The sequence below is a fragment of the Scyliorhinus torazame genome, chromosome 17 (genome assembly GCF_047496885.1).
Source record: "Scyliorhinus torazame isolate Kashiwa2021f chromosome 17, sScyTor2.1, whole genome shotgun sequence".
Taxonomy (NCBI): domain Eukaryota; kingdom Metazoa; phylum Chordata; class Chondrichthyes; order Carcharhiniformes; family Scyliorhinidae; genus Scyliorhinus; species Scyliorhinus torazame.
The window spans coordinates 107566636-107593031 of NC_092723.1; the positions used below are offsets into that span (position 1 = coordinate 107566636).

The 26396-nt window shown below is 48.8% G+C and overlaps 1 protein-coding gene across 1 annotated transcript in view; it reads right to left on the reverse strand.

Annotated features, from left to right (window-relative positions):
* The window catches only part of LOC140394048 (kinesin-like protein KIF19), a 467556-nt gene that overhangs the window by 175254 nt on the left and 265906 nt on the right, over positions 1-26396 (reverse strand). The window contains exon 14 of the mRNA XM_072480844.1: positions 7002-7123. Within this exon, the coding sequence (XP_072336945.1) occupies positions 7002-7123 (122 nt within the window). The remainder of the gene's footprint in view (positions 1-7001; positions 7124-26396) is intronic.

A 26396-nucleotide genomic window follows, 5' to 3' on the forward strand; every position in this document is an offset into this window, starting at 1 on the left:
TCGCTGGGAACCTGCCCGTTTTTGAACGCGACCGATCCAGGCTCTGGTCCAGGACTGTGTTAAAATCCCCACCCATGATCAGTTTGCGTGAGTCCAAGTCGGGGATCTTCCCTAGCAACCTCCTGATAAAATCCACATTGTCTCAATTAGGGGCATACACACTGACCAAGACTACTCTCACCCCTTCGAGCTTACCCCTAACCATAACGAATCTGCCGCCCCCGTCCGCAACTGTACCCTCCCCCTCAAATTGAACCCTTTTATTAATCAGGATCGCGACCCACCTCGTCTTAGTGTCAAGCCCAGAATGAAAGACCTGACTGACCCAGCCCTTCCTTAACCTAACCTGGTCTGCCACTTTCAGGTGCGTCTCCTGCAGCATGATTATGTCAGCCTTCAGATCCTTCAAATGCGCGAACACACGCGCCCTCTTCACTGGCCCATATAGCCCTCTAACATTCCAGGTGAACAGCCTGGTTGGGGGGCACTTCGCCCCCCTCCCCTTGCCGATCAGCCATCCCCTTTCCTTGGCCAGCCCCCCAGCCATGTGTCGCGCTTCCTCTGGCCCGCCACCTGGCCGGCTCCACCCAAGACCTCCTCACTGTTGCCATGTCCAATTTCCATCCTCGTCAGCAGATCAACCCCCCCCCCCCCCCCCCGCAACACCATCCTACCACCTAAGCCCTGCTCTAATCTAACTGTATGAATCCCCCCCCACCTGGCTTCCATTCACTAGCCCACCCAGCTAGCCTGGTGGCTCCCAGCTTCGGCACCAGTGCGTCTCTCACCCATTGTTCCCTGGCTTCCCTCCCCCCGGCCCATCCATACCACTTCCCCAAAACAGCCCTGCTTAAACAAATACTCCATACAAGTCAGAGATATCCCCAACAATAGTGCAATTTAGATCAAACAAATAGAGATAAGAAGTACCAGGCACTCTCAGCCCTTCCCCTCCAAACACAGAAAAAGATTGCAAAGAATTCCCCCGAAACCCCCATCATAATCGCACCTTTTTAACTATTTTTAAAAAACATTTCCCCCCACCAAAACTCCAACCAAACAAGAAACCCAAAAAGGAAACATTTAGGGAAACCACAAACAAGAACAAGAAAAACACATCGCAACCACAATACATCAACCTAAAGGTCGAAAAAACGAAAAGAACGGGTCCAAGCATGCAGGCATCTCTCAAAGCGTGAGAGAAACAAAATAGACTTAAAAGTTCTACCGTGAGTCCAAGAGTCCTCAGCTCAGAGCCAGCCCTTGCTTCGTAACAAAGTCCATCGCCTCCTCAGGTTCCTCGAAATAGTGGTGCTGACTCTCATACGTAACCCACAGCCGTGCCGGAAAAAGCAGCCCAATTTTCACCTTGTTCTTATACAAAATCTCCTTCACCTGCCTGTAGCCTCCCCTCCTCCTGGCCACATCAGTGCTCAGGTCTTCGTAAACACGCAGGGTGCTATTGTCCCAGGTACAGCTTTGTGTGCTCTTGGCCCATTGCAGAACCCGCTCCTTGTCCAGGTACCTGTGGAACCGGACCACCATCGCTCGTGCGGGACCCCCTCCTCGCAGCTGCCTCACCTGCACTCTGTGTGCCCTGTCCACCACCGGCGGGCGAGGGAACACCTCGTTCCCCAGTAGCTTCTGAAACATACCCTCCACATACGCGGCAGCATCCAACCCCTCAGCCCCCTCCAGGAGGCCAACGATTCTTACATTCTGCCGGCGAAAACTGTTGTCCAGGTCTTCCAGCCTTTCCAGAAGCATTTCTTGCTGATCCCTCAACCTCCGAATCTCCACGTCCGCCACCGTTTGAAAGTCGGCCTGCTCCTCCACCGTCTTCTCCAGCTTCTGGAGCTTCTCAGCCTGATCATCCAGCCTTTTTTCCAATCGGTCCATCGACATCTGGAGCGGCTCCAAATTATCGCGCTTCAGAGCTAAAACGCCCTCCTGCATGGCCTGTAGCAGCTGCTCCATTGTAGGCTGAGCTGCCGGCTCCTTGCTCTGAACATCGGCCATATTGGTCTCCCTCACAGCCTCCACTGTGCCCATACTCGACCACTTCTTCTGCTGTTTACGGTCCCTCCGGCTTCTTAGGTCCATACAACTCTGTATGGGTTCAGTGCCTGAATACTATTGCTTTCCAGTTCCGCGCTCAAAAGCGCAAAAAAGTCGGGGGAAAAGGGCCAAAAGGCCGACCGAAACGGGAGCCACCAAATGTGCGACCTACTCCCTCATAGCCGCCACTGGAAGTCCACCTACATTTTTAAAATTAATACATGATGTGGACATCACTGGCAAGGCCAGCATTTATTGCCCATCCCGAATTGTCACTGAGAAGGTGAACCACTACAATCCTTGTGGTGTCGGTACACCCACAGTGATTCTTATTTGACATTTCAATACTAACCTGATACAACTGAGTGGCTTGTTAGGCTTTTTACTTATTCTTTCATCGGATGCGGGTCAGCATTTAGGCCCATCCCTAATTGCCCTTGAACTGAGTGGCTTGCTCGGCCATTTCAGAGGGGCAGTTAAGAGTTAACCGCACTGATGTGGATCTGGAGTGACATGTAGGCCGGACCAGGTAAGAACAGCAGATTTCTTTCCCAAAAGGACATTAGCGTACCAGATGGGTTTTTACAACAATCAACAATGGTTTTGTGGTCATCATTCCTGAGACTAGCTTTTCAATTCCAGATTTTATTCATTTGAATTAAAATTCCACCAGCTGCCAGGGTGGGATTTGAAGCCTTGTCCCAGGAGCATTAAACTGGGCCTCTGGATTTCTAGTACAGTGACCTCGACACCACTACCACCTCCCCACTGCTACTTCAGATTGTAGTTCAGAGTTAACCACATTGATATGTACTGATCTGTGAATGAGATTGTTTTTTGCTTGACAACAACAATAATAATAATAATAATCCAAGTTCAATAGTTTCCAGTCCAATAGTTTCATAGCCACTTCCTGAAACTGGTGCTTTATTCAAGATTATGCAAATGGATTAAAATTTCCTTAACCATCAGAATGGGATTTTAACTCATGGCTCCAGATCATTATTCAACGTCTCAGACTTACTGGCCTAGTGACATTACCAAATGCTACCATAAGACACAGGAGCAGAATTAAACCATTCGGCCTATTGAGTCTGCTCTGCCACTCAATCATGGCTGATATGTTTTTCATGCCCATAACCCCTGATCCCCTTCTTAATCAAGAACCTATCTATCTCTATCTTAAAGACACTCAGTGATTTGGCCTCCACAGCCTTCTACCACAATGAGTTCCACAAATTCACCACCCTCTGGCTGAAGAAATTCCTCCTAATCTCTGTTTTAAAGAATCGTCCCTTCAGTCTGAGGCTGTGCCCTCGGGTTCTAATCTCTTCTACAAGTGGAAATATCCTCTCCACGTCCACTCTATTCATTCCTCACAGTATCCTGTAAGTTTCAATAAGATCCCCCCTCACTCTTCTAAACCCCATTGAGTACAGACTAGGAGTCCTCAACTGTCCCTCATATGACAAGCTCTTCATTCCAGGGATCATTCTTGTGAACTCCTCTGGACCTTTTCCAAGGCCAGCACATCCTTCCTCTGATACAGGACCCAAAATTGTTCACAATATTCCAAATGGGGTCTGACCAGAGCCTTATACAGTCTCAGCAGTACAGCCCTTCTAGTCCTCTCAACATGAATGTTAACATAATATTTGCCTTCCTAACTGCCAACTGAACCTGGATGTTAACCTGAAGAGAAACCACTCCAACAAGATAGACTAGAGAAGAATGTTCTCCTCGGGGAAGAAAAGGTTATGAGGAGATTGGAAGGAGGTGTCCCAAATCATGAGGGATTTGGACAGAGCAGACAGAGACAAAACTGTTCCCATGTGTGGAACGGTTGAGAACCAAAGGAACTGCCTGAGAGTGAGGTGGAGGCAGATTCAATTGTGGCTTTGGGGAGAGAATTAGATAATTATCTGAAGAGACAAATATTGCAGGGGTTCGAGGAAAAGGCAGGGGAGTGGAACTGGCTGAGTTACTCTTGCAGAGTCTTGGCACCAGGCACAGTGAATAGAATGGCCTCCTGCGGTGCTATAACTATGATTTGACTCTATGCTTAGTAACTTGAGGAAACCACCGGTGGTGGAACAAGGATTTACCAAATTATGGACAATAGTCTGCCCATGGCAGTAACTCTCTCCCAACCCAGTCCTTGTTGGGACAACCAACAGCTCCGGGCCCTGCTTGGGCCGGCTTTTATGTGTGGTCTTTAACGAGCTCCAGCTGGGTGGCTGCCACCCCCTACCTGGGAAGCTCATCCTCCACGAGTCCCAGCAGGAGATGGACAATGGTTTCCCCGTGGCCATCTTGGGAGGATTATGACAGTGTGATTAAACAGAATAACCGAACCGCATCTTGCATCATCCTACACCTGTCACATGCTACAACTCAGGGCAGAGCATCAACTCCCTGCAGTCTCCTTCTTTTCAACCATCTTGCGAGGACCTTGCTGTTTGACTGTCCTTCCTTGTGCCTGTGTTCTGTCATAAAAATATCTCTCGCCGGTTAAAAATGCTGTCCCATCTTTATCCTTCTCTCATAGTCTGCCAGGAATCCGAGCTTTCCAAAACAATGGTGTCTTTCTGAATACTCAGACAAGCTAATAAACCACTTATTGTTTAAACTCTGGCGAAAATAACTTCCACTTAGCATATTAGTGACCATTCATCCCGACGTGCTTTTTCCAAAATAGTGAAAATATGTATTGTTATTGTAAGCCCAGCACTGCAAGTAGCTTCTTCTAAATCCTTACTGGAATTAAATGGTCAAAATGATCCCGAGACGTTGATGATTCCAATTCCATCTATGTTTTGGGGCACTGTTTCTGTTTATCATCATGTGTATAATCAATGGAATCTCCCAATTTGGCTAGCAAAGTTTTTGTTCCTTTACTGCTCCCTTTATTTACTTAAATAAATGGCCTGGGGGGAATGAAGAGGGGGGGCGGGGAGAGTATTTCTTATCCTGGAACACTGTTTATCCTCTGTGAAGATTCTCTTTATTCACAATTACTGGTGAAATTATAAACATGCTCGAGAAACAACAGGAAGGAAACCACCTCAAACCTTAGTTGCTCGAAGAATGAGATGGTAAGCATTTCTTTTATTTTGAAACCACTCCACCATTGCTCATTACTTAAAAAAAAATATTCTTTTCTCAGCCAATGTGCAGAGTGGACAGGGCAAGTCCCTAATCCATCTCCTTGCTTGGTCCAAAAACCAATTCAAATTGAATCCAATTCACGGTCCCCGCAAGAGAGACATACTAGATCCGAGCAGGCAAGAACAGGCTTTGCCTGATCGCGGGCTTGATCTAACCCTTGACTTTAGCCAAAAGGCTGGGCTAATTACATAAAATTACAGAGACATTACAGCACAGAAACAAGTCATTTGGTCAGTATTTAGCTCCCCAAGGCCTTCCTACCAATCTACTTCATACTAACCTTATCAGGATATCACAAAACATTACAAAGTATTCACAACACAGAAAAAGTTGTTCCATCCATTAAGCCTTTGTTGACGTTTAATCTCCACATGAACTTCCTTCCACTCTTCTTGATGGACTCCAGCCACTAACCCAAACATTCACTCCCTCCACCACCAGTACACAGTGTGTACCATATTCAAAATGCACTGGAGTAACTCACCACGATTCCTTCAACAGCAACATCCAAATCTGTGAGTGATCTCTACCACCTAGAAGGACGAGACCAGCAGATACATGAGAACACCACCACCTGCAAGTTCCCCTCCAAGCCACACGCCACCCTTACTTGGAAACACATCTCCGTTCCTCCACAGTCGCTGGGTCAAAATTCTGGAACTCCCTCCCTAACCGCACTGTGGGTGTACCTACAACGCACGGACTACAATGGTTCAAGAAGCTAGCTCGCCATCACATTCCCAGGGCAATTAGGGATGGGCAATAAATGCTGCTCCTAGCCTGAATGAATAATAACAAATCTAACTTCATTAGTTTGTCTTGTTATTCCTTTCTCCCTCATGTATTTTTTGTCTGGGGTCATAGGTTTCATACCCTACCACAACAGCTGGAAGTGAAAGCTAGTCTCAGCAATAGTGCCCGTAAAACTATCATTGGTTGGCTGAAAACCCCAGCGGGTTCATTATTGTCCTCTCAAGAAGGAAAGCTGCCATCCTTACGTGGTCCAGCAGTGACTCCCAATCCACAGCAATGTGGTTGACTCCCCCCTGTTCTCTAAAATTACTTAACAAGCCACTGGGTTCAGGACAATTAGGGATAAACAATAAATGCTGGCCTTGTCCGTGATGCCCACATCCCATGAAAGAATAAAAGCTTTTAGTAATTTCCCCTGATAGCTCCTCATGTGGCGCAGTGTCATATTTTAAAGGCAGTATAGAAATGCAAGGGGGTGTTGAAAATCTATCCAATAGACTCTTGATTGTTCAACTCGTGTATAATCACCAACATACTATACCCGCGTACAATTAGAATCATAGAATTCTGACAGTGCAGAGTTTGCACTGACATTCTGAAAGATGACCCTACCTAGGTCCACTCCTCCGCCCCATCCCCGTTACCTCATAACCTCAGCTGACCCGCACATCTTTGGACACTAAGAGGCAATTTAGCATGGCCAATATACTTAACCTGCACATCTTTGGACTACGGGAGGAAAAAGGAGCACCCAAAGGAATCCAATACAGTCACGGGGAGAACGTGCAGACTCCACACAGTCGCCCAAGGCTGGAATTTAACCCAGGTCTGTGGTGCTGTGAGGCAGGGTGCTAACCACTGTGCTACCGTGCTGCCCACATGTGCCTCCAATTGATTGTGGACACATTAAATATTTAGTAGCTTTTTTTTAAGGATTTTGGAAACTTTTATTTAATCATTAGGCCCTAAATGGTCAAAGAGAGAATTTGCTGTTGTTTCTAACAGAACAGCAGTTATATTACCCTCAGTGTGCTGGAGGTGATGGTATGAAGGGTGATCAGGCTGTCTAGTGTCCCCTCCTCCATCTCTTGCCAATACATGGTGTAGAGACTGTGCAGCTGCTGTGGAATCTGGATGTTGTGATCTGGGAAAAAACACAGGTGGCATCAGCAGCTATATACAGATAGCAAGCGTGCAAATATGACATCAACCTCACGGCAAAAGTGATTCCAATGAATTTCACTGCAGGAATCTCAGGACGTTACATTTGAAGGACAGTCACAATATTATTAACCAAGACAAATTCTGCCAGCATTCAAAGAAATTTGAGAGATTAAACTTAGAGTCCACACATCAATTTTACATCATCAGTACACAAATCGCAAATCCTTCTCTCATTGCGAATCAATAAACAGACTACACAACACTGTGATCTAGCCAGCAAGGGTGCCTTTCAAACATCCCCTCTATCTTTATATTCCATTCATCTATCAAACTAGCTCTTATTTTCTGATCTAATCTCTTCAGCCAATCCACGCCCACATTGGTGTCAATTATCTGTTTTATAAGTTTCTAATTATATGCTCTTCTTCATGGAGAAGTGGTCTATTGGATGTTTTTGGTAATATGGGGGGAGTCTGGGTAGAGTGGATGGCCGTTCCCATTGGCAGTGGGGATGTGGGGGGTTGCGGTGATCATTGATTTGGGGTGATTGGGAGGAGAGCCGGCACTGACAGCGATTGGTTAGGACCTGGAGTGCACTGCCTGAGGAGCGTGACAGATTCAATCAAGGCTTTCAAAATGAAATTGGATCATTATCTGAAGTGAATAAATTTGCAGGGTCACAGAAAAAGGCAGGAAAGTGTGACTGAGTGGGTTGCTCTGCCAGAGAACTGGCATGGACATGACAGGGTGAGGGACTTTCCTTTGCGTTGTAACCATTTTATGATTTTATGATTCACTCAACAGAGGAACAAGAGAAAGCCATTCAGCCCCTTGAGGCTGTTGTAACATTCAATTAGATCATGGCTGATCTGAATTCATTTGCTCATCTTTGATCTATTTCCCTTGATAACCATATAGACTAAGATATCAGTAGCTACAGATCAAGGTCATTGACACTCAATGGTGAGGTGTTGGGTGCTCTGAGGTACAGACGAACCAACGCGGTTGTGATTGGTACAACGCAGTTTTATTCCAATTAACTATTTACACATCTGACTTGGTACTCAGCACGTTGTGACTGTGTGAGTGTCTTGCTAATGAGGTCCTGTCCCTGTGCTGTCTCCAGATGGACTGCCCAGGAGGTGTCGTGTTTCTTGTCTTATACTGTGTCTGTCTTGTCTGTGATTGGCTGTCGTGTTATGTGTGCTAATTGGTCTGTTGGTCTGTCTATCATTATGTATGTGTTATGATGTATGTTTGAATACCATGACATCCCCCTTTTTTTACAAGATTATGTGCCTACGTGGTTATAAATATAAATGTGTCCTGAGTGCAGCTAAAGGTGTGTGTGCGTAATATTTACATCATGTGCATGGGGCTTAACTATATACAAGGGGCAATGTCAGGTGTGACATGCTAACGAGGTTGTACCATAACAAAAGAAGAACAACGTTGAAATTTGGACCGATCAAACGAGGCCTGGAACGATAAAACAGTGACATGTTACAAAACAGTAGTTGCTAAAGTTTGACGTGTGAACTGTCTCATAAGTCCAGTCTAGTAGGTGGGCGACGAATTCGGGTTGACCGCCTCAAGGGTGGGTCGAGAACCACCGGCTGAGGTGCGAGCCTGGCCACGGGCGGCGACAGAAGGGGCATGGTATATGGCAGCTCCACGAAGTCGCTATCAGGAACCAGTGGAGGACACGGCATCTGTGTAGGGTCCCGTTGCGAGCGTGGAAGTAGGCAAAGGGCTCGGCGATTGCGCCTACGCACGGGTCCATCCGACATGGGTACCAGGAACGAGCGGGGAGCCACGCGTCGGAGAACTTTGGCAGGTGCTGACCAGCCACCGTCTGGTAGGTGGATGCGGACGTTGTCTCCAGGGGCCAGGGAGGGAAGATCAGTTGCCCGTATGTCATACGATCTCTTCTGGCGATCCTATGCAGTACCGGAGCATGGTCTATTGTTGGTGCCAGGATGGAAGGCACAGTGGTTCTGAGGGCGCGACCCATCAGCAGCTGTGCTGGTGAGAGACCCGTGGCTAGTGGGGTCAAGCGATAGGCCAGCAGGGCGAGGTAGAAGTCCGACCCGGCAGCAGCAGCCTTGCAGAGGAGCCGCTTGGCAATGTGAACGCCCTTCTCCGCCTTTCCATTGGACTGGGGATGCAGAGGGCTGGACGTCATGTGTGTGAAGCCATACGAAGCAGCAAAGGACGACCATTCATGGCTGGCAAAACAGGGCCCATTGTCCGACATGACAGTCATCGGAATGCCATGGCGAGCAAAGGTGTCTTTGCAGGCCCTGATGACAGCAGACGACGTCAAATCGTGCAGGCGTATGACTTCTGGGTAGTTTGAGAAGTAGTCAACTATGATGACATAGTCTATGCCGAGCGCGTGAAATAGGTCGACACCCACCTTCGCCCAGGGGGACGTCACCAGCTCATGGGGCAGAAGCGTCTCAGGAGGTTGCGCCGGCTGAAACCTTTGGCAGGTTGTACAGTTGAGCACCATGTTGGCAATATCGTCACTGATGCCCGGCCAGTATACCGCCTCTTGGGCCCTCCGTCTGCACTTCTCGACCCCCAAGTGGCCTTCGTGTAGTTAATTGAGAACCAGCTGGCGCATGCTGTGCGGAATCACAATCCGGTTCAGCTTCAGAAGGACACCATCAATGATGGCTAGGTCGTCTCGTACATTGTAGAACTGCGGGCACTGCCCTTTGAGCCATCCTCCCGTCATGTGGCGCATCACTCGCTGCAGAAGGGGATCGGCCGCAGTCTTCTCGGCGGATACGGGCCAGATTGGAGTCGTCAACCGGCAGATTTGCCGCTGTCAAAGGCACCTGTGCCTCGACCTGACACACGAACCCCTCCGTATCTGGCGGCGTGCTCACTGCTCTGGATAGGGCATCCGCCACGATGAGGTTCTTCCCTGGAGTGTAGACCAGTTGGAAGTCGTACCTCCTGAGTTTAAGTAGGATGCGCTGGAGGTGAGGGGTCATCTCGTTCAGGTCCTTGTTTATTATGCTGACCAGGGGGCGGTGGTCAGTTTCGACCGTGAACCGTGGAAGACCATAGATGTAATCGGGCGCGCCTGTGCAGCACGTCCCTCAGTGTTGCCATAGATTTTGGCGCGCACAAACGCGGGAGGCCTCAAAAAGCGGACAAAATGGCCGCCCTCGTCCAGGCCGCAGGCCGGGAGAAACACGATTGCCTGGATGCGTTCGGCCTCGTGGGCGGCCTGGCTTGCCAATTCGATCGCGTGGGACCCCCTCCGTGCCAATTCGGTCGCCTGAAATTGGGCATAGCGGCTGGTCGCATTTTCATGCAGGACACAGGCTTCAACTGCAGATGCTAAGGTCAGGCCTTTAATTTTTAGAAGCTGCTGGCGTAGGCCACTGGAGGCAACGCCAAAAACGATCTGGTCCCGGATCATGGACTCTGAGGCGGTGTCGTAACCGCAGGACTGCGCGTGTATGCGGAGGTGCGTCAGGAAGGACTGAAAGAGCTCATCCTTACCTTGCAGGCGCTGCTGAAAGACATACCTCTCAAAGCTTTCATTGACCTCATCGTTGAAGTGCTTGTCGAGCTTGAGGAGGACCGTGTCATACTTAGATTTGTTCCCGCCTTCCGCGAACACCAAGGAGTTGTATACATCGATGGCGTGCTGACCTGCGGTAGTGAGGAGCATGGCAATCTTTGTTTCGTCCGAGGCGCCCTGTTTTTCACTGGCTTGCATGAACAGTTTGAATCGCTGCTTGAAGAGCTTCCAATTTGTGCCCAGGTTCCCAGCGACTTGCAACGGCTGCGGTTTGTTGCGGGTGTCCATGGCTCAGGATGGCAGATTTGCCGGTAGGTATCGATTCACTCACTGGTACCATGAGGTGTTGGGTGCTCTGAGGTACAGATGAACCAATACGGTTGCGCTTGGTACAACGCAGTTTTATTCCAACTAACTATTTACACATCTGACTTGGTACTCAGCACGTTGTGACTGTGTGAGTGTCTTGCTATATCGGTCCTGGCCCTGTGCTGTCTCCAGATGGACTGCCCAGGAGGTGTTGTGTTTCTTGTCTTACACTGTGTCTGCTCTTGTCTGTGATTGGCTGTCGTGTTATGTGTGCTAATTGGTCTGTTGGTCTGTCTATCATTGTGTATGTGTTATGATGTATGTTTGAATATCATGACAAATGGTATTACCACTGCTGAATCCCCCACTGTCAATATCCTGGGGGTTACCATTGAGCAGAAACTGAACTTGACCAGCCGTATAAATATTGTGGCTACAAGAGCAGGTCAGAGGCTAGGAATCCTGTGGAGAGTAACTCACCTCCTGACTCCCCAAAGCATGTCCACCATTTACAAGCCATGTAAGGAGTGAAATGGAATACACCCCACTTGCCTGGAAGAGTGCAGCTCCAGCGACACTCAAGAAGCTCGACATCATCCAGGACAAAGCGGCTCCGCTTTATTGGCATCCCATCTACAAACATTGATTGCCTCTACCACCGATGCACAGTAGCAGCCATGTGTATTATCTACAAGATGCACTGCAGGAACTCACCAAGACTCCTTTCGCAGCACCTTCCAAACCCATGACCGCTACCTTCTAGAATAACAAGAGCAGCAGCTACATGGTAACACTACCATCTGGAAGTTCCCCTCCAAGCCACTCACCATCCTGACTTGGAGTTGTATCTCTCTTCCATCACTGTCGTTCGGCCAGAATCCTGGAACTCCCTAACAGCACGATGGGTGTACACACACCATGTGGACAACAGCGGTTCAAGAAGGCCACTCACCAATGTAATGATATGTATAGTGCCAGTGGAGGAAGGGTTAACATCTGAAACTATGTGTAAATCAATGATGGCATTACTAATTCATTGTATATAAGTCAGCATCTCTAGGAATTCTGGGAGAACATGATGAGAAGCTGATGACAGCAGATTGAGAATTGATTGTAAAGATATAGCATGAGGTCAAGTCATAATGTAGTTTATTAGTTAAATAGAATATTGATTACTGTACTACAGATTCAGTATTATTAGTTTAGTATCTGTTACTCAGTAAAGTGTGCAAACCTAATCAAGTTTAGTAGTGTACAATAAATTTGTTTTAATTCAAACTTCTTATTTTTATATTCTTTATCAACACTATATATCTGGCTATCTTGGAGAAAATGGCAAGGAATATAACAACCACCAACTTCTGAAGGGCAAATAGGTGTGGGCAATAAATGCTGGCCTTGTCACATTATGTAAATGAATTAAAAATTAAAAAGAACAAGGTCCTGTGTGCCCTCAGAAACAGGTAAACAAAATTCCATGACAAGGAAGAGCAGGAGCAGGAGGAGTTCTTCCAGATTCTTGGCCAATACTTACCATTCAACCAATACTTAAACCAGATCATCTGATTTGTGGATGCTTGCTGTGTCCAAAATGGCTGTTGCCAACTTGCTGCATCAGTGGTTATACTTCAAAAATATTTCATTGGCTGGAAAGACAACCAGTGGTTGAGAAAGGTGTTATATAAATGCAAGAGAGCATGCTGGATGATCTCAGAGATGTCTTAATTGTGCCCGTCGACAAGAAAGGAAACAGGTCCGACTGGGGAAATTACGAAGGGATTTCCCTACTCCCCGCCACGGGAAAGGTAATTGTGGCAATACTCCTCAACCACCTCCTCCGAGTGGCTGAAGAGCTCCTCCCTGAGTCTCAGTGTGTCTTCCACACATCAAGAGGGTCAATGAACATGATCTTCAGCGAGCGACAAATCCAGGGAAAGTGCAGGAAGCAGCATCAGCCTCTGTGCATGGCCTTCTTCGATCTCGCAAAGGCCTTCGAATCTGTCAACCGTGAGGGATTGTGGAACATCCTCCTCAAATTCGGCTGCCTGCAGAAATTTATCACCATCTTCTGCCTCCTTCACAATGACATGCAAGCTGTGGTCCTCACGAACGGAACCAACACACCCCCAATACATGTGATGAGCTACAAACCATGGATGAAGCATTCACCGAGGCATATGAGAGAATGGACCTCAGACTAAACATTCGGAAAACAAAGGTTTTCTACCAGCCCAGTCCTGCCACACAAAACTGCCCTCTAACCATCAAGATCCACGGTGACCTCTTGGACAATGTGGATCATTTCCCATACCGCGAGAGCCTCCACTTGGTGTGAGCCGACATTATGATGGAATCCAGCATCGACTCCAATGCGCTAGTGCAGTCTTCGGATGCCTGAGGAACAGAGTGTTTGAAGTCTGAGACCTCAAACCCAGTACTAAGTTGATGGTCTACAGAGCAGCTGTGGTTTCCATCCTCCTGTTATGCATCAGAAACATGGACAATGTACAGCAGACACCTCAAATCCTTGGAGCGATATCACCAACACTGCCTCTGCAAAATCCTGCAAATCCACTGGCAGGACAGATGTACGAACGTGAATGTCCTCTCCCAGACCAATATCCCCAGTATCGAGGCACTGGTCAAACTCCAGCAGCTGTGATGGGCGGGCCACATTGCCCGCATGTCCGACTCAAGAATCCCAAAACAAGTGTTCTACTCCAAGCTCCGCGGTGGAAATCGATCATTAGGAGAGCAGAGGAAATGTTACAAGGATACTCTGAAAGCCTCCCTAAATAAGTGCAACAACCCCAACAACATGTGGGAATCACTTGCCTTAGAATGCACAAGCTGCAGTAAAAGCATCCGCGAAGGTGCCAATCACCTCGAGCGTCATAGGATGGAGCACGCAGAGGCCAAGCGTAATCAGTGGAAGGAGAGCGCAGAATCCAGGGCGTCCCACCCACCTACCTCGGGGTGGGGGGGGGGGGCGGGTTTAGATCAGTTAGATCTTCGCTCAACCCGAACCCTCGAAGGAATACAAACCATGTTTATGTAAACTGTCCTCATAATTCACTTCACATTCCCGTCAGGCCCAGGGGCCTTGTCTATCCTCAAGTTTTTCAAAATGCCCAGCACGTCTTCCTTCCTAACAAGTATTTCCTCGAGCTTACCAGTCTGTTTCACACTTTCCTCTCCAACAATATGGCCCCTCTCATTTGTAAATACAGAAGAAAAGTACTCGTTCAAGACCACTCCTATCTCTTCAGATTTCCATACACAATCTCCCGCTACTGTCCTTGATCGGACCTACCCTCGCTCTCGTCATTCTTATATTTCTCACATATGTGTAAAAGGACTTGGGGGTTTCCTTGATCCTACCCGCCAAAGATTGTTCATGCCCTCTCTTAGCTCTCCTAATCCCTTTCTTCAGTTCCCTCCTGGCTATCTTGTATCCCTCCAACGCCCTCTCTGAACCTTGTTTCCTCAGCCTTACATAAGTCTCCCTTTTTCCTCTTAACAAGACATTCAACCTCTCTTGTCAACCATGGTTCCCTCACTCGACCATCTCTTCCCTGCCTGACAGGGACATACATATCAAGGACACGTAGTACCTGTTCCTTGAACAAGTTCCACATTTCACTTGTGTCCTTCCCTGACAGCCTATGTTCCCAACTTATGCACTTCAATTCTTGTCTGACAACATCGTATTTACCCTTCCCCCAATTGTAAACCTTGCCCTGTTGCACACACCTATCCCTCTCCATTACTAAAGGGAAAGTCACAGAATTGTGGTCACTATCTCCAAAATGCTCCCCCACTAACAAATCTTTCACTTGCCCTGGTTCATAACCAAGTACTCAATCCAATATTGCCCCTCCTCTGGTCGGACAATCTACATACTGTGTTAGAAAAGCTTCCTGGACACACTGCACAAACACCACCCCATCCAAACTATTTGATCTAAAGAGTTTCCACTCAATGTTTGGGAAGTTAAAGTCACCCAGGACTACTACCCTGTGACTTCTGCACCTTTCCAAAATCTGTTTCCCAATCTGTTCCTCCACATCTCTGCTACTATTGGGGGGCCTATAGAAAACTCCTAACAAGGTGACTACTCCTTTCCTATGTCTGACTTCAACCCATACTGCCTCAGCAGGCTGATACTTCTCAAACTGCCTTTCTGCAGCTGTTATACTATCTCTAATTAACAATGCCACCCCCCCACCTCTTTTACCACCCTCCCTAATCTTATTGAAACATCTATAACCAGGGACCTCCAAGTAAGAAGCAACTTAATTGATAGACAGAAGGTCGCTGAGGAGTCTTGAGGTGGATGTGGAGAGAATGTTTTCTTTGGTGTGAGAATCCAGAATTAGGGAGTCACTGTTCAAAAATAAGAGGCGGGATTCTCCAATAATGGGGCTATGTCCCCACACCGGCTTGAAAGGCGTCACCAACCACTCCGGCGTCAGCAGTCCCCGATAACGGGGGATGCTCACCTTCCTAGGGAGCTAGGTCGGCGCCGAGGTGGTCCCTGCAGCTCCAGCCGGCGCAGAATGGCCGGCGCGAGTTGGCGCATGCGCGGAATGGCCGGCGTTATTCCGCGCATACGTGGTTGTTCCCTTCTCCGCGCCGGCCCCCGGGCAATATGGCGGAGCCCTACAGGGGTCCGGCGCAGAGGAACATAGGCCCCCACGGAACCAGCCCTCCCGCCGATCGGGATGCCATGATCACGGGCCAGGCCACCCTGGCCCCCCACCCCCCGGGGTAGGATCCCCCCTCCAGGACGGCCCCCGCAGACACACCTTCCAGGTCCCGCCGTGTGGAACCTGAGTAACCCACGCCGGCGTGACTCAGTCGAACTCAGCGGCCACTCGACCAGGTGGGGCCCTGAGAATCGCCGGGGGGGGGCTTTCAACGGTCCCCGACCGGCACGTTGGGAATCCCACAGGCGCCCGAGAATCGGCAGGGGAGACTCGGGAAACTGCCGTCGGGATGGGATTCCCGCATCCCCCCGGGGATTCTCCGACCCCACTGTAATTGAAAATATGGAAAGATATATCATTTGAAACATGGAAGCCTGGCAATACCTGATCTAAGAGTGCATGAGAGAATGTAGGGAAAAATCCCATGAAGGGTTAACAGCAGCTGCAGGAGAGGATTGTAAAATGCAGATAGCCTTAGTCAAGCAGGCTTAGCAAACAAAACAGGCAGGTCTTTCAAGTCACAATCGAGTGAATTTTAGTATACAGCCAAAAGCAATGTTTTGCACCTTCTTGAATTTGCTATCTGAAGTATGCAGCTGGAAAAGAATGGATGAGGTTTTCAGTTGAATTAGGTGACAAATGTATTGGTGTGAAGTTCTGCTGACATCAGGTAAATTAAAGAAAGCTGGAGACAACCTGTCTACGAGAACACAAATTAGACCAAAATCAAAGTCAAAATTATGAGCTGGGGATACAATTTGATAATAAAACTTTAGAAATGACAGGAACCAAAATTCACACCCCTTTGAAAGCAAAGCACTTTTGAACATCGCAAAGGATACAATGTAATCAGATCTATGAGATGAGGTCATGCTCAAAATAAATACTTAGTCGTGTTAGGAGTAATCTATAGGCCACCAAATAGTAACATTATGGTGGGCAGGCAATAAACAAAGAAATAACAGATGCATGTAGAAATGGTACAGCAGTTATCATGGGGGATTTTAATCTACATGTTGATTGGTTTAACCAGGTCGGTCAAGGCAGCCTTGAGGAGGAGTTTATAGAATGTATCCGCGATAGTTTCCTAGAACAGTATGTAATGGAACCTACGAGGGAACAAGTGGTCCTAGATCTGGTCCTGTGTAATGAGACAGGATTGATTCAGGATCTCATAGTTAGGGATCCTCTCGGAAGGAGCGATCACAATATGGTGGAATTTAAAATACAGATGGAGGGTGAGAAGGTAAAATCATGCACTAGTGTTTTGTGCTTATACAAAGGAGATTACAATGGGATGAGAGAAGAACTAGCTCAGGTAGACTGGGAGCAAAGACTTTATAGTGAAACAGTTGAGGAACAGTGGAGAACCTTCCAAGTGATTTTTCACAGTGCTCAGCAAAGGTTTATACCAACAAAAAGGAAGGACGGTAAAAAGAGGGAAAATCGACCGTGGATATCTAAGGAAATAAGGGAGAGTATCAAATTGAAGGAAAAAACATACAAAGTAGCAAAGATCAGTGGGAGACTAGAGGACTGGGAAATCATTAGGGGGCAACAGAAAGCTACTAAAAAAGCTATAAAGAGTAAGATAGATTATGAGAGTAAACTTGCTCAGAATATAAAAACAGATAGTAAAAGTTTCTACAAATACATAAAACAAAAAAGAGTGGCTAAGGTAAATATTGGTCCTTTAGAGGATGAGAATGGGAGATGAGGAAATGGCTGAGGAACTGAACAGGTTTTTTGGGTCGGTCTTCACAGTGGAAGACACAAATAACATGCCAGTGACTGATGGAAATGAGGATATGACAGGTGAGGACCTTGAGAGGATTGTTATCACCAAGGAGGTAGTGATGGGCAAGCTAATGGGGCTAAAGGTAGACAAGTCTCCTGGACCTGATGGAATGCATCCCAGAGTGCTAAAAGAGATGGCTAGGGAAATTGCAAATGCACTAGTGATAATTTACCAAAATTCACTAGACTCTGGGGTGGTCCCGGCGGATTGGAAATTAGCAAACGTGACACCACTGTTTAAAAAAGGAGGTAGGCAGAAAGCGGGTAATTATAGGCCAGTGAGCTTAACTTCGGTAGTAGGGAAGATGCTGGAATCTATCATCAAGGAAGAAATAGCGAGGCATCTGGATGGAAATTGTCCCATTGGGCAGACACAGCATGGGTTCATAAAGGGCAGGTCGTGCCTAACTAATTTAGTGGAATTTTTTGAGGACATTACCAGTGCGGTAGATAACGGTAGATAACGGGGAGCCAATGGATGTGGTATATCTGGATTTCCAGAAAGCCTTTGACAAGGTGCCACACAAAAGGTTGCTGCATAAGATAAAGATGCATGGCATTAAGTGGAAAGTAGTAGCATGGATAGAGGATTGGGAGTTTATGCTGCAATTGTATAAGGTGTTAGTGAGGCCACACCTGGAGTATTGTGTTCCGTTTTGGTCTCCTTACCTGAGAAATGACGTACTGGTACTGGAGGCTGTGCAGAGGAGATTCACTAGGTTAATCCCAGAGCTGAAGGGGTTGGATTATGAGGAGAGGTTGAGTAGACAGGGACTGTACTCGTTGGAATTTAGAAGCAAGCGGGGGGATCTTATAGAAACATATAAAATTATGAAGGGAATAGATAGGATAGATGCGGGCAGGTTGTTTCCACTGGCGGGTGAAAGCAGAACTAGGGGGCATAGCCTCAAAATAAGGGGAAGTAGATTTAGGACTGAGTTTAGGAGGAACTTCTTCACCCAAAGGGTTGTGAATCTATGGAATTCCTTGCCCAGTGAAGCAATAGAGGCTCCTTCATTAAATGTTTTTAAGATAAAGATAGATAGTTTTTTGAAGAATAAAGGGATTAAGGGTTATGGTGTTCAGGCCGGAAAGTGGAGCTGAGTCCACAAAAGATCAGCCATGATCTCATTGAATGGTGGAGCAGGCTCGAGGGGCCAGATGGCCTATTCCTGCTCCTAGTTCTTATGTTCTTATGTTAGAATAATTCAGATTAAAGGTACCTTTTACAATCGGAAGTAAAATAAAGTTACTTTACAATAATGTCATAAAAACTTAATAACTGCTGGAAGGGGGATATAAACCCTAAGAAAGGGGACAGCCAGCAGAGTTAGCTCGGTCATGGGAAAGGTAGAGCATAGCAACTGAGCAGAACAGTGAATCCATCTGAGAAAGACCAAAAGCTAAAGAAAAGTGATTGTCAAGGTGGACCTGAAGGTCTCTTCAACCAACCAGGAGAATCCAGAAGTAAGATCTTTTTACTTTTCTGTAAAGACAGTGATTGCATCTTCTAAAAGAAAAAAATATAATAATAAAATAACTTAAAAGTTTTAACCTGAAACAGTGGTTATTACAAAGTCTACTTTACTTACTTAGCAATGCGGGACCCAGGATCAATGCTACTAAGTGGTAAGTAGATAAAATTCTTCTGTGAAGATGTGGGTTATACAGAGGAATAACTTGAAAATATAGTTTGACCTGAATAGCACCCACCTAAGCCTGCATAGGAGTCAGGGAGTGAGAATCCCTGTTCACCATTTAGAATGTCGACCCTTTTTGGTATAGGGGGAATTCTAAGAATAGTGGTGAGTTTTTAACTTCACAGCGCGGGGTCGGAGAATCCCGGCCAAGGGGTCATTCATTTAAGGCAGAGATTAGGAACATTTTCTCTCAGATGGTGGTGAGTCTGTGGAACTCACTTCCTCAATTGGTTGGGGAAGCAGAGCCTTTGAAGATTTCCAAGGCAGGTCTAGATAGATTCTTGATAAGTCAGGGGTGAAAGATTATTGGGAGTAGTTTAGAATATGAAATTGAGGTTACAATCAGATCAGCTAGGATCTTATTGAATGGTGGAGCAGGCTCAAGGGGGCTGAGTATGCATAATATTGCATTCCGCATTCCCAATCCCCAGTCCAACTAGTCCAACTAGTCCACATCTCCTGTACACATTCACTGCATTTCACTCCTCTCCACCTTCCCCAACATCCTGTTTCAACCTCTAACATCAGCCAGCTCTGCCATCAACATTGTCTCAGGTGGTGCCCTTGCCTCTGTGTTCAAATCCCACTCCAAGGCCAAAGTTCAAAAATTAAGGCTATTGGTCCGGTGCAGTACTGAGGGAATACCACAGAGTCGGTCTGCCTTTTGGAGGCGCTGTACACATTCCAGGGGCAACCCTTGTCCCTGCCCATCTGCCCCACCGACCACCCATAACCCCCACCGACTGCCGAGGCCTCTGGTTGTGCGCCTGAGACTATTGCTAATAGGGAATTGGCAATCATGGTGAAGTGACCACTTCACACAACCCAAGTGGATTCCCACGTGTGGGGGGACCATGTAGCATGTGGGAGTCATTGCACGTTCTCCCCGTGTCTGCGTGGGTTTCCTCCAGGATACCCGGGTTCTCCAGTTTCCTCCCACAAGTCTCGAAAGATGTAATTTGGACATTCTGAATTCTCCCTCAGTGTACCCGAACTGGCGCCGAAATGTGGCGACTAGGAGCTTTTCACAGTAACTTCATTGCAGTGTTACTTGTGACAATAAAGATTATTATAGGGCAGCACGGTGGCGCAGTGGGTTAGCCCTGCTGCCTCACGGCACCGAGGTCCCAGGTTCGATCCTGGCTCTGAGTCACTGTCCGTGTGGAGTTTGCACATTCTCCCCGTGTTCGCGTGGGTTTCGCCCCCACAACACAAAGATGTGCAGGCTAGGTGGATTGGTCATGCTAAATTGCCCCTTAATTGGAAAAAATGAATTGGGCACTCTAAATTTATTTTTTTTAAATAAATAAATAAATAAAGATTATTATAAGGTGTGCGTGGGCAGGGCGTTCCGGCTTGGGGGTGGGGGATCAATGGGGTAATTGAGGGTCTTGGGGTGGGAGCCACCACTATCTGCCAGTCTAATACCCTCTCCCAATGACTTACAGATATTGAACGCTAGGGCAGGGAGCTTGGACCTAGAACTGGCCCTAATGGTGCTGCAGGTAGGCCGGGCGGCCAGATGCTGGAGATGGCGGTAGCACCAGCAGCGTCTGCAGATGATCGACGCGGCGAACCATGTGCCGGACCCGGCCTGACACCCTGAGGACCCTGCTGGCCTCATGTCAGAGGGGGAGCCACAGGGGGAGTCCTGTGACGGCCCAATGTTTACAAAGGTTGCTGGTGTTTTGAAGAGATGACGGACAGAGCGTGCCTCAGGAGGCTCCATCTCAACAAGGAGATGGTGCGACGTCTGTGCCTTGTCCTCGCGGACTTGACACCACATGGAGGAGGAGGACACCCGCCCCCAGTGGCCGTCAAGGTCACTGCAACTCTGAACGTTTGCGCATTGTGATCAATCCAGGGCTCAAGCAGGGATCTATGTGGTATCTCAGAGGCCAGTGCCCACAGGTGAATCCGACAGGTCACAGATGCCCTGCTTGCCTGGGCGGAAAACTATATCAACTTTGACATGGACCAAGCCCAGCAAGATGCCCGGGCAGCAGTTTCTGCGCTATCGCTGGGATGTCCCAGATCCAGGGAGTAATAGATGTCATGCATGATGCCTTGCATGGCTGTGCATGTGCCGCAAATGAGCCTGGCCGCCCGGCCCCAGAGGATGCCCACCAGGGGCATCGAAGGCCACGGGACATGGTAAGCAGCTGGCTGCCTCACCTCTGCTGTGCATCCTCGGGAAACACCTAGACATAGCGGTAGACCTAGGAAGGCAAAGTACATCGAGGATCATGGAGGGCACCAGGGAAGGGGATAGGGGGAGATGCCTGGAGAGATGGGCCAAGGGTTCGGGGGTCGGCCTGCATTATTGAAGAAAGTGACAGACGCATCATACTGGTCGTGCACAAGGTGTTTATTGTGTGTAACAATTCCCCACTCTCACCACGGTGCCCCCCCCCCCCCCAACCCCTACCTCTTCCCCCCCCCCCCCCCAACTCTCATCCTCCCTCACCCCCAGTCTCCCCAGGATGCACATCTGAGATGGGGGCATCCAGCTGCTTACCACGTCCTGTGGCCTTCGATGTCCCTGGCAGGCGTCCTTGGGGGCTCTGGCGCCGGAGGGGCTCAGGTCACTTGTCGGTGGTATGTGCATGGCTGTGCTGCCCTGCCCCCTGGGCTGGCTGTGAGATGTGCCCTCACCAGAGGGGTATAACTCGGGGAAGCTGGTGGCCACCGTCGCCACTCCATGGGACGGGCCCAGCACCGCCTCCTCCCGGCCGATGCCCATAGCCACTCCTTGGGGTTGAGGGGCAGCTGGTCCGATCCCCGGCTGCCCCTGCACCATCTGGCTCTATGAGCCCTGGTGGTTCCCCATGGTCTGCACGATGGTGTCGACGCACTCGGCGATGCTCCTCTGACTGGGACATACTCAGCAGCGCCTCGGCAATGACCACCTGCGACTGGGACAAGCTCCGCAGCACCTCAGCCATTCCCATCTGAAAGCGGGACATGTCCCACAGAACCGCATCAAGGTCAGCCTGGTACTGAATGACATCCCCCAGCGAGGCGGACATTCTGCCTAGACCCTCAGCCATGGCCGTCACCGACTGTGCGATGTCTTGGACACCTTCACTCATGGTGCTGACGTAGTGCACCAGGCTCGCCACTGCGGTCACCACCCTAGCAATGCCGACCTTAGTACCACGCATTGCCAGCGACATCTCCTGCGCCCGTAGCCTCTGGGACTCCTCCAATCGGCTATGGATCTGCTGGAGTGTCGCTGACATCTCCCTCTGAAAGTCCCGGACTCTCCCTAACGTCTCCATCAGCTCTGGGAAAGCCTCTTCCACAGGCTCAGCATCAGACTGGGACCGAGCTGGGTCCTGAAATCCAGCAGACCTCTGCAGGTCCACCAGCCTCCGCGTTGGTGATCACTCTGTCCTCGGCCACCCCAGTCACCTCCAGGGCCTGCTCCTCGAAGGTGGTGAGAATTCTTATGCCTGGCACCCCCACCGCCAGTCTGGGCCGTCTCCATGCGATTGTGGGAGAGCTTTTCCTGAGGAGACACAGAGAGGGCATTATTAGTCCAAGTTTACAGTGGTGGGAGGGGAGATGTGAAGGAAAGGTTGGGTAGGGCGGAGGGATTTGAAGGGGGAGGGGGTGGGGGAGAGTTGGGGCTCGCATGGAGAGTTGGGGGGGGGGGGGTGGATGCTCGCATGGGGACAGAAAGGTCTCAGGGTAGGTGGGTGCCTAGGTGTCCACTCACTCATGCTGCCCGATGTAGGTCGTTGCCCTTTTTCCGGCACTGAAGGCCAGTCCTCCTGATCACACTCCCGGCGCTCACAGCCGCCGCAACCTTATCCCAGACAGCACTGCCTGCCCTGTGGCTGATCCTCAAGACCCTCGGGGGAACAGGACATCCCTCCTGGCCTATACTGTGTCTGGGAGCGGGCCAGATCAGCATCCCTGAATCTTGGGGCGGGCCTCCTGGCGGAGCTGGGCCAGCGGGCCAGCTGTTGTGAGCTGGCTGAGGTTTGCTGAGCAAGAGCTGTTTAAGTGCTGCTCTACGTTGTTAGTGGGGGCCTGGCGAGCACGATTGCTGGTTAGGAGCTGGTTAAGAACAGTGGGCTAAACAGCTGGCTTGTAATGCAGAACAAGGCCAGCAGCGCGGGTTCAATTCCCGTACCGGCCTCCCCGAACAGGTGCCGGAATGTGGCGACTCGGGGCTTTTCATAGTAACTTCACTGAAGCCTACTTATTATTATATTATCACCTTGCTGGCAAATCGGCTGGCGAGCCTTCATTTGCGGCGAGAAGCCGGTGAGACCTTGTTAAGTGGACCAATTAACGTTGAATAGCGTTGACGGCCTCAGGAAGCTTGCGGCAATTTCCGCTCGCTACCACACTTAGAAATCTTTCTGGAGAATCGCGCCTCTACCTCACTGGCACATTCTAGGGCTGTGAAAAAATGCAAGACTTTCCTTTATTTTATTGCCAACCAGTTGAAAATAAAATTTGAGCAATGGCTAATGCATGTAGATTGGTCCACAAACTAATGTGTATATATTAGGTAATATAAATGCAAGTGCAACTTAACATGAAGAGGCACAGCAGTATCAATGTGAAAATGGAGCGTCTCCAGGAGTCAATAAATAAGCCTGAATTAAGATGGAACATCTCAACAGAAACTGGATAATGTTCTCTGCTCCCAGCAGCTCATATGATCCGTGTAGAGATTCTTCCTGTCTCTGTGCTTATCAGGTCAAGGACATCAGGCATGAATCCTGCCAATACAGTTCTTATTACCATTGACCTAGCTTCCAAACCTAACATTCCTGCACGGTCACACATGTAAACACTACATAAGTAGAATAAACACTGATCATCCTTGTCTTTGAGGAGGATGCAGACTGATCACACCGGACTGCATGTTTGAAGGAGAATCAAAAGCCCACTCCTTTGTGCATTCCTCCTGATCTTAACAGATGCTGACACAATTCTATGTTTAGCTCTCAGACTATTAAAACAATGCATCAACATTCTGTTTCCAATTCCGAATTTCAGTACCCTTGAATTACTTAAAGCTATATCATCGTGTACTAATCTTGGGCGGGATTCTTCGGAAGCCAGCAGGGCGGGCAACTCCGGCGCGAAGGAGTGGCGTGAACCACTCTGGCGTCGGGCCGCCCCGAAGGTGCGGAGGATGGGCTAGGCCGGCAGCGGAGTGGTTTGCGCCGCGCCGGCCGGCGCGGGAGGGCCCCCGCCGGCCGGCGCGTGTTGGCACATGCGCGGGAGCGCCAGCATGTGCTGGCATCAGCTCAGACGGAATTCGGACGGCCGTGGGGCCCATAGCGTCACCCCGGTCCTCGCCATTCTCCGAGGCGGGCGGCGCAATTCACGTCAGCGGGATATGTGGGGGCCGGAGTATTCGGTAGCCGGCGGGGGCGGGATTCACGCCGACACCCGGCGATTCGGGTAGGAGAATCCCACCCCTTGTAACTGAGTCAAAAGTTATTGTAATTTGAATTTACAGTGCCTCAATACTACCATACACAGTTGATTTATTTTAAGCATATTTCTAAGGAACAATCCTCTCAGTGGTAGTTGGAATTACTGAGTTTGATTTTAACATGGTCAACTCAGTGTGAAAAAGGTGCTAAATGTCTTCAAAATGGTGTTGATAATCCTAACACCCAATTTACACTGACATTGTAGCCACAATCATTTTTGTCTGTTGCAGGCAGTTGGTCCTTTTAATATGGAAATTAGGGCCCTGATAAGATCTAAACTGTTATTTTGATAGGCAACTGGTTAAACAGCTTCATTAGTCATGATGTGGAGATGCCAGTGTTGGACTGGGGTAGGCACAGTAAGAAGTCTTACAACACCAGGTTAAAGTCCAACAGGATTAATTGGAAACATGAGCTTTCAGAGAGTAACTCCTTCATCAGATGAGCTTCATGGTGTGCATGATTCGACCAACTTTACAGTCGGTATAGCCAGAGGGGAACAAAAACTGTTGAAATTTAGTTTCCTTTTTTTTATAAATTCAGAGTACCCGATTCATTTTTTCCAATTAAGGGGCAATTTAGCATGGCCAATCCACCTACCCTGCACATCTTTGGGTTGTGGGGGTGAAACACACACAAACACAGGGAGAACGGGCGGCATGGTAGCACAGTGGTTAGCACAGTTGCATCACAGCTCCTGGGCCCCAGGTTCGATTCCCGGCTTGGGTCACTGTCTGCATGGGTTTCCTCCGGGTGCTCCGGTTTCCTCCCACAGTTCAAGGATGTGCAGGTTAGGTGGATTGGTCATGCTAAATTGCCCTTAGTGTCCAAAACGTTGGGTGGGGTTGCGGGGATAGGTTGGAGGTGTGGACTTGGGTAGGGTGTTCTTTCCAGGGGCGGTGCAGACTCGATGGGCTGAATGGCCTCCTTCTGCACTGTAAATTCTATGAATCTTTGAATGTGTAAACTCCACACGGACAGTTACCCAGGGCCGGGATCGAACCTGGGACCGTGGCGCCATGAGGCAGCAGTGTTAATCACTGCACCACCATGCAGCCTGAGATTTAGTTTCCTGTTGTGGCTTCCAGATTGTTTCATGTATGAGATCATCTGTACTTCTTCAGTGTGTTCTGGGTGAGAGGCTTTATTGAACTGCTTAATATGTCTGCCTTCAGTGAGGCAGCCTCATGGCACAGTGACATCATAGAATTTACAGTGCAGAAAGAGGCCATTCAGCCCATCGAGTCTGCACTAGTCCTTGGAAAGGACACCCTACTTAATCCCAAGCCTCCACCATATCCCAGTAACCCAGTAACCCCAGCTACTTGGACACTAAGAGACAATTTAGCATGGCCAATCCACCTAACCTGCACATCTTTGGACTGTGGGAGGAAACCGGAACACCCGGAGGAAACCCACACAGATATGGGGAGAAAGTGCAAACTCTACACGGACAGTCACCTGAGGCCAGAATTGAACCGGGTCCCTGGAGCTGTGAGGCAGCAGTGCTAACCATTGTGCCACCATGCTGCACCAACTGAAAGACATGACTACAGAGACCTAAATGTGACATGTCGACTGATTACTCTTCAAAACCCAAATACAGCTCGGCTAAGAGGAACAGCTGCTGGCCACAGATCAGCAATGATCTCATTAAATGGCGGGACAGGTTTGAGGCCTGTTCCTATGTTCTCAAGACCCCACAATAAATCTGGGCCTCTTACCACCC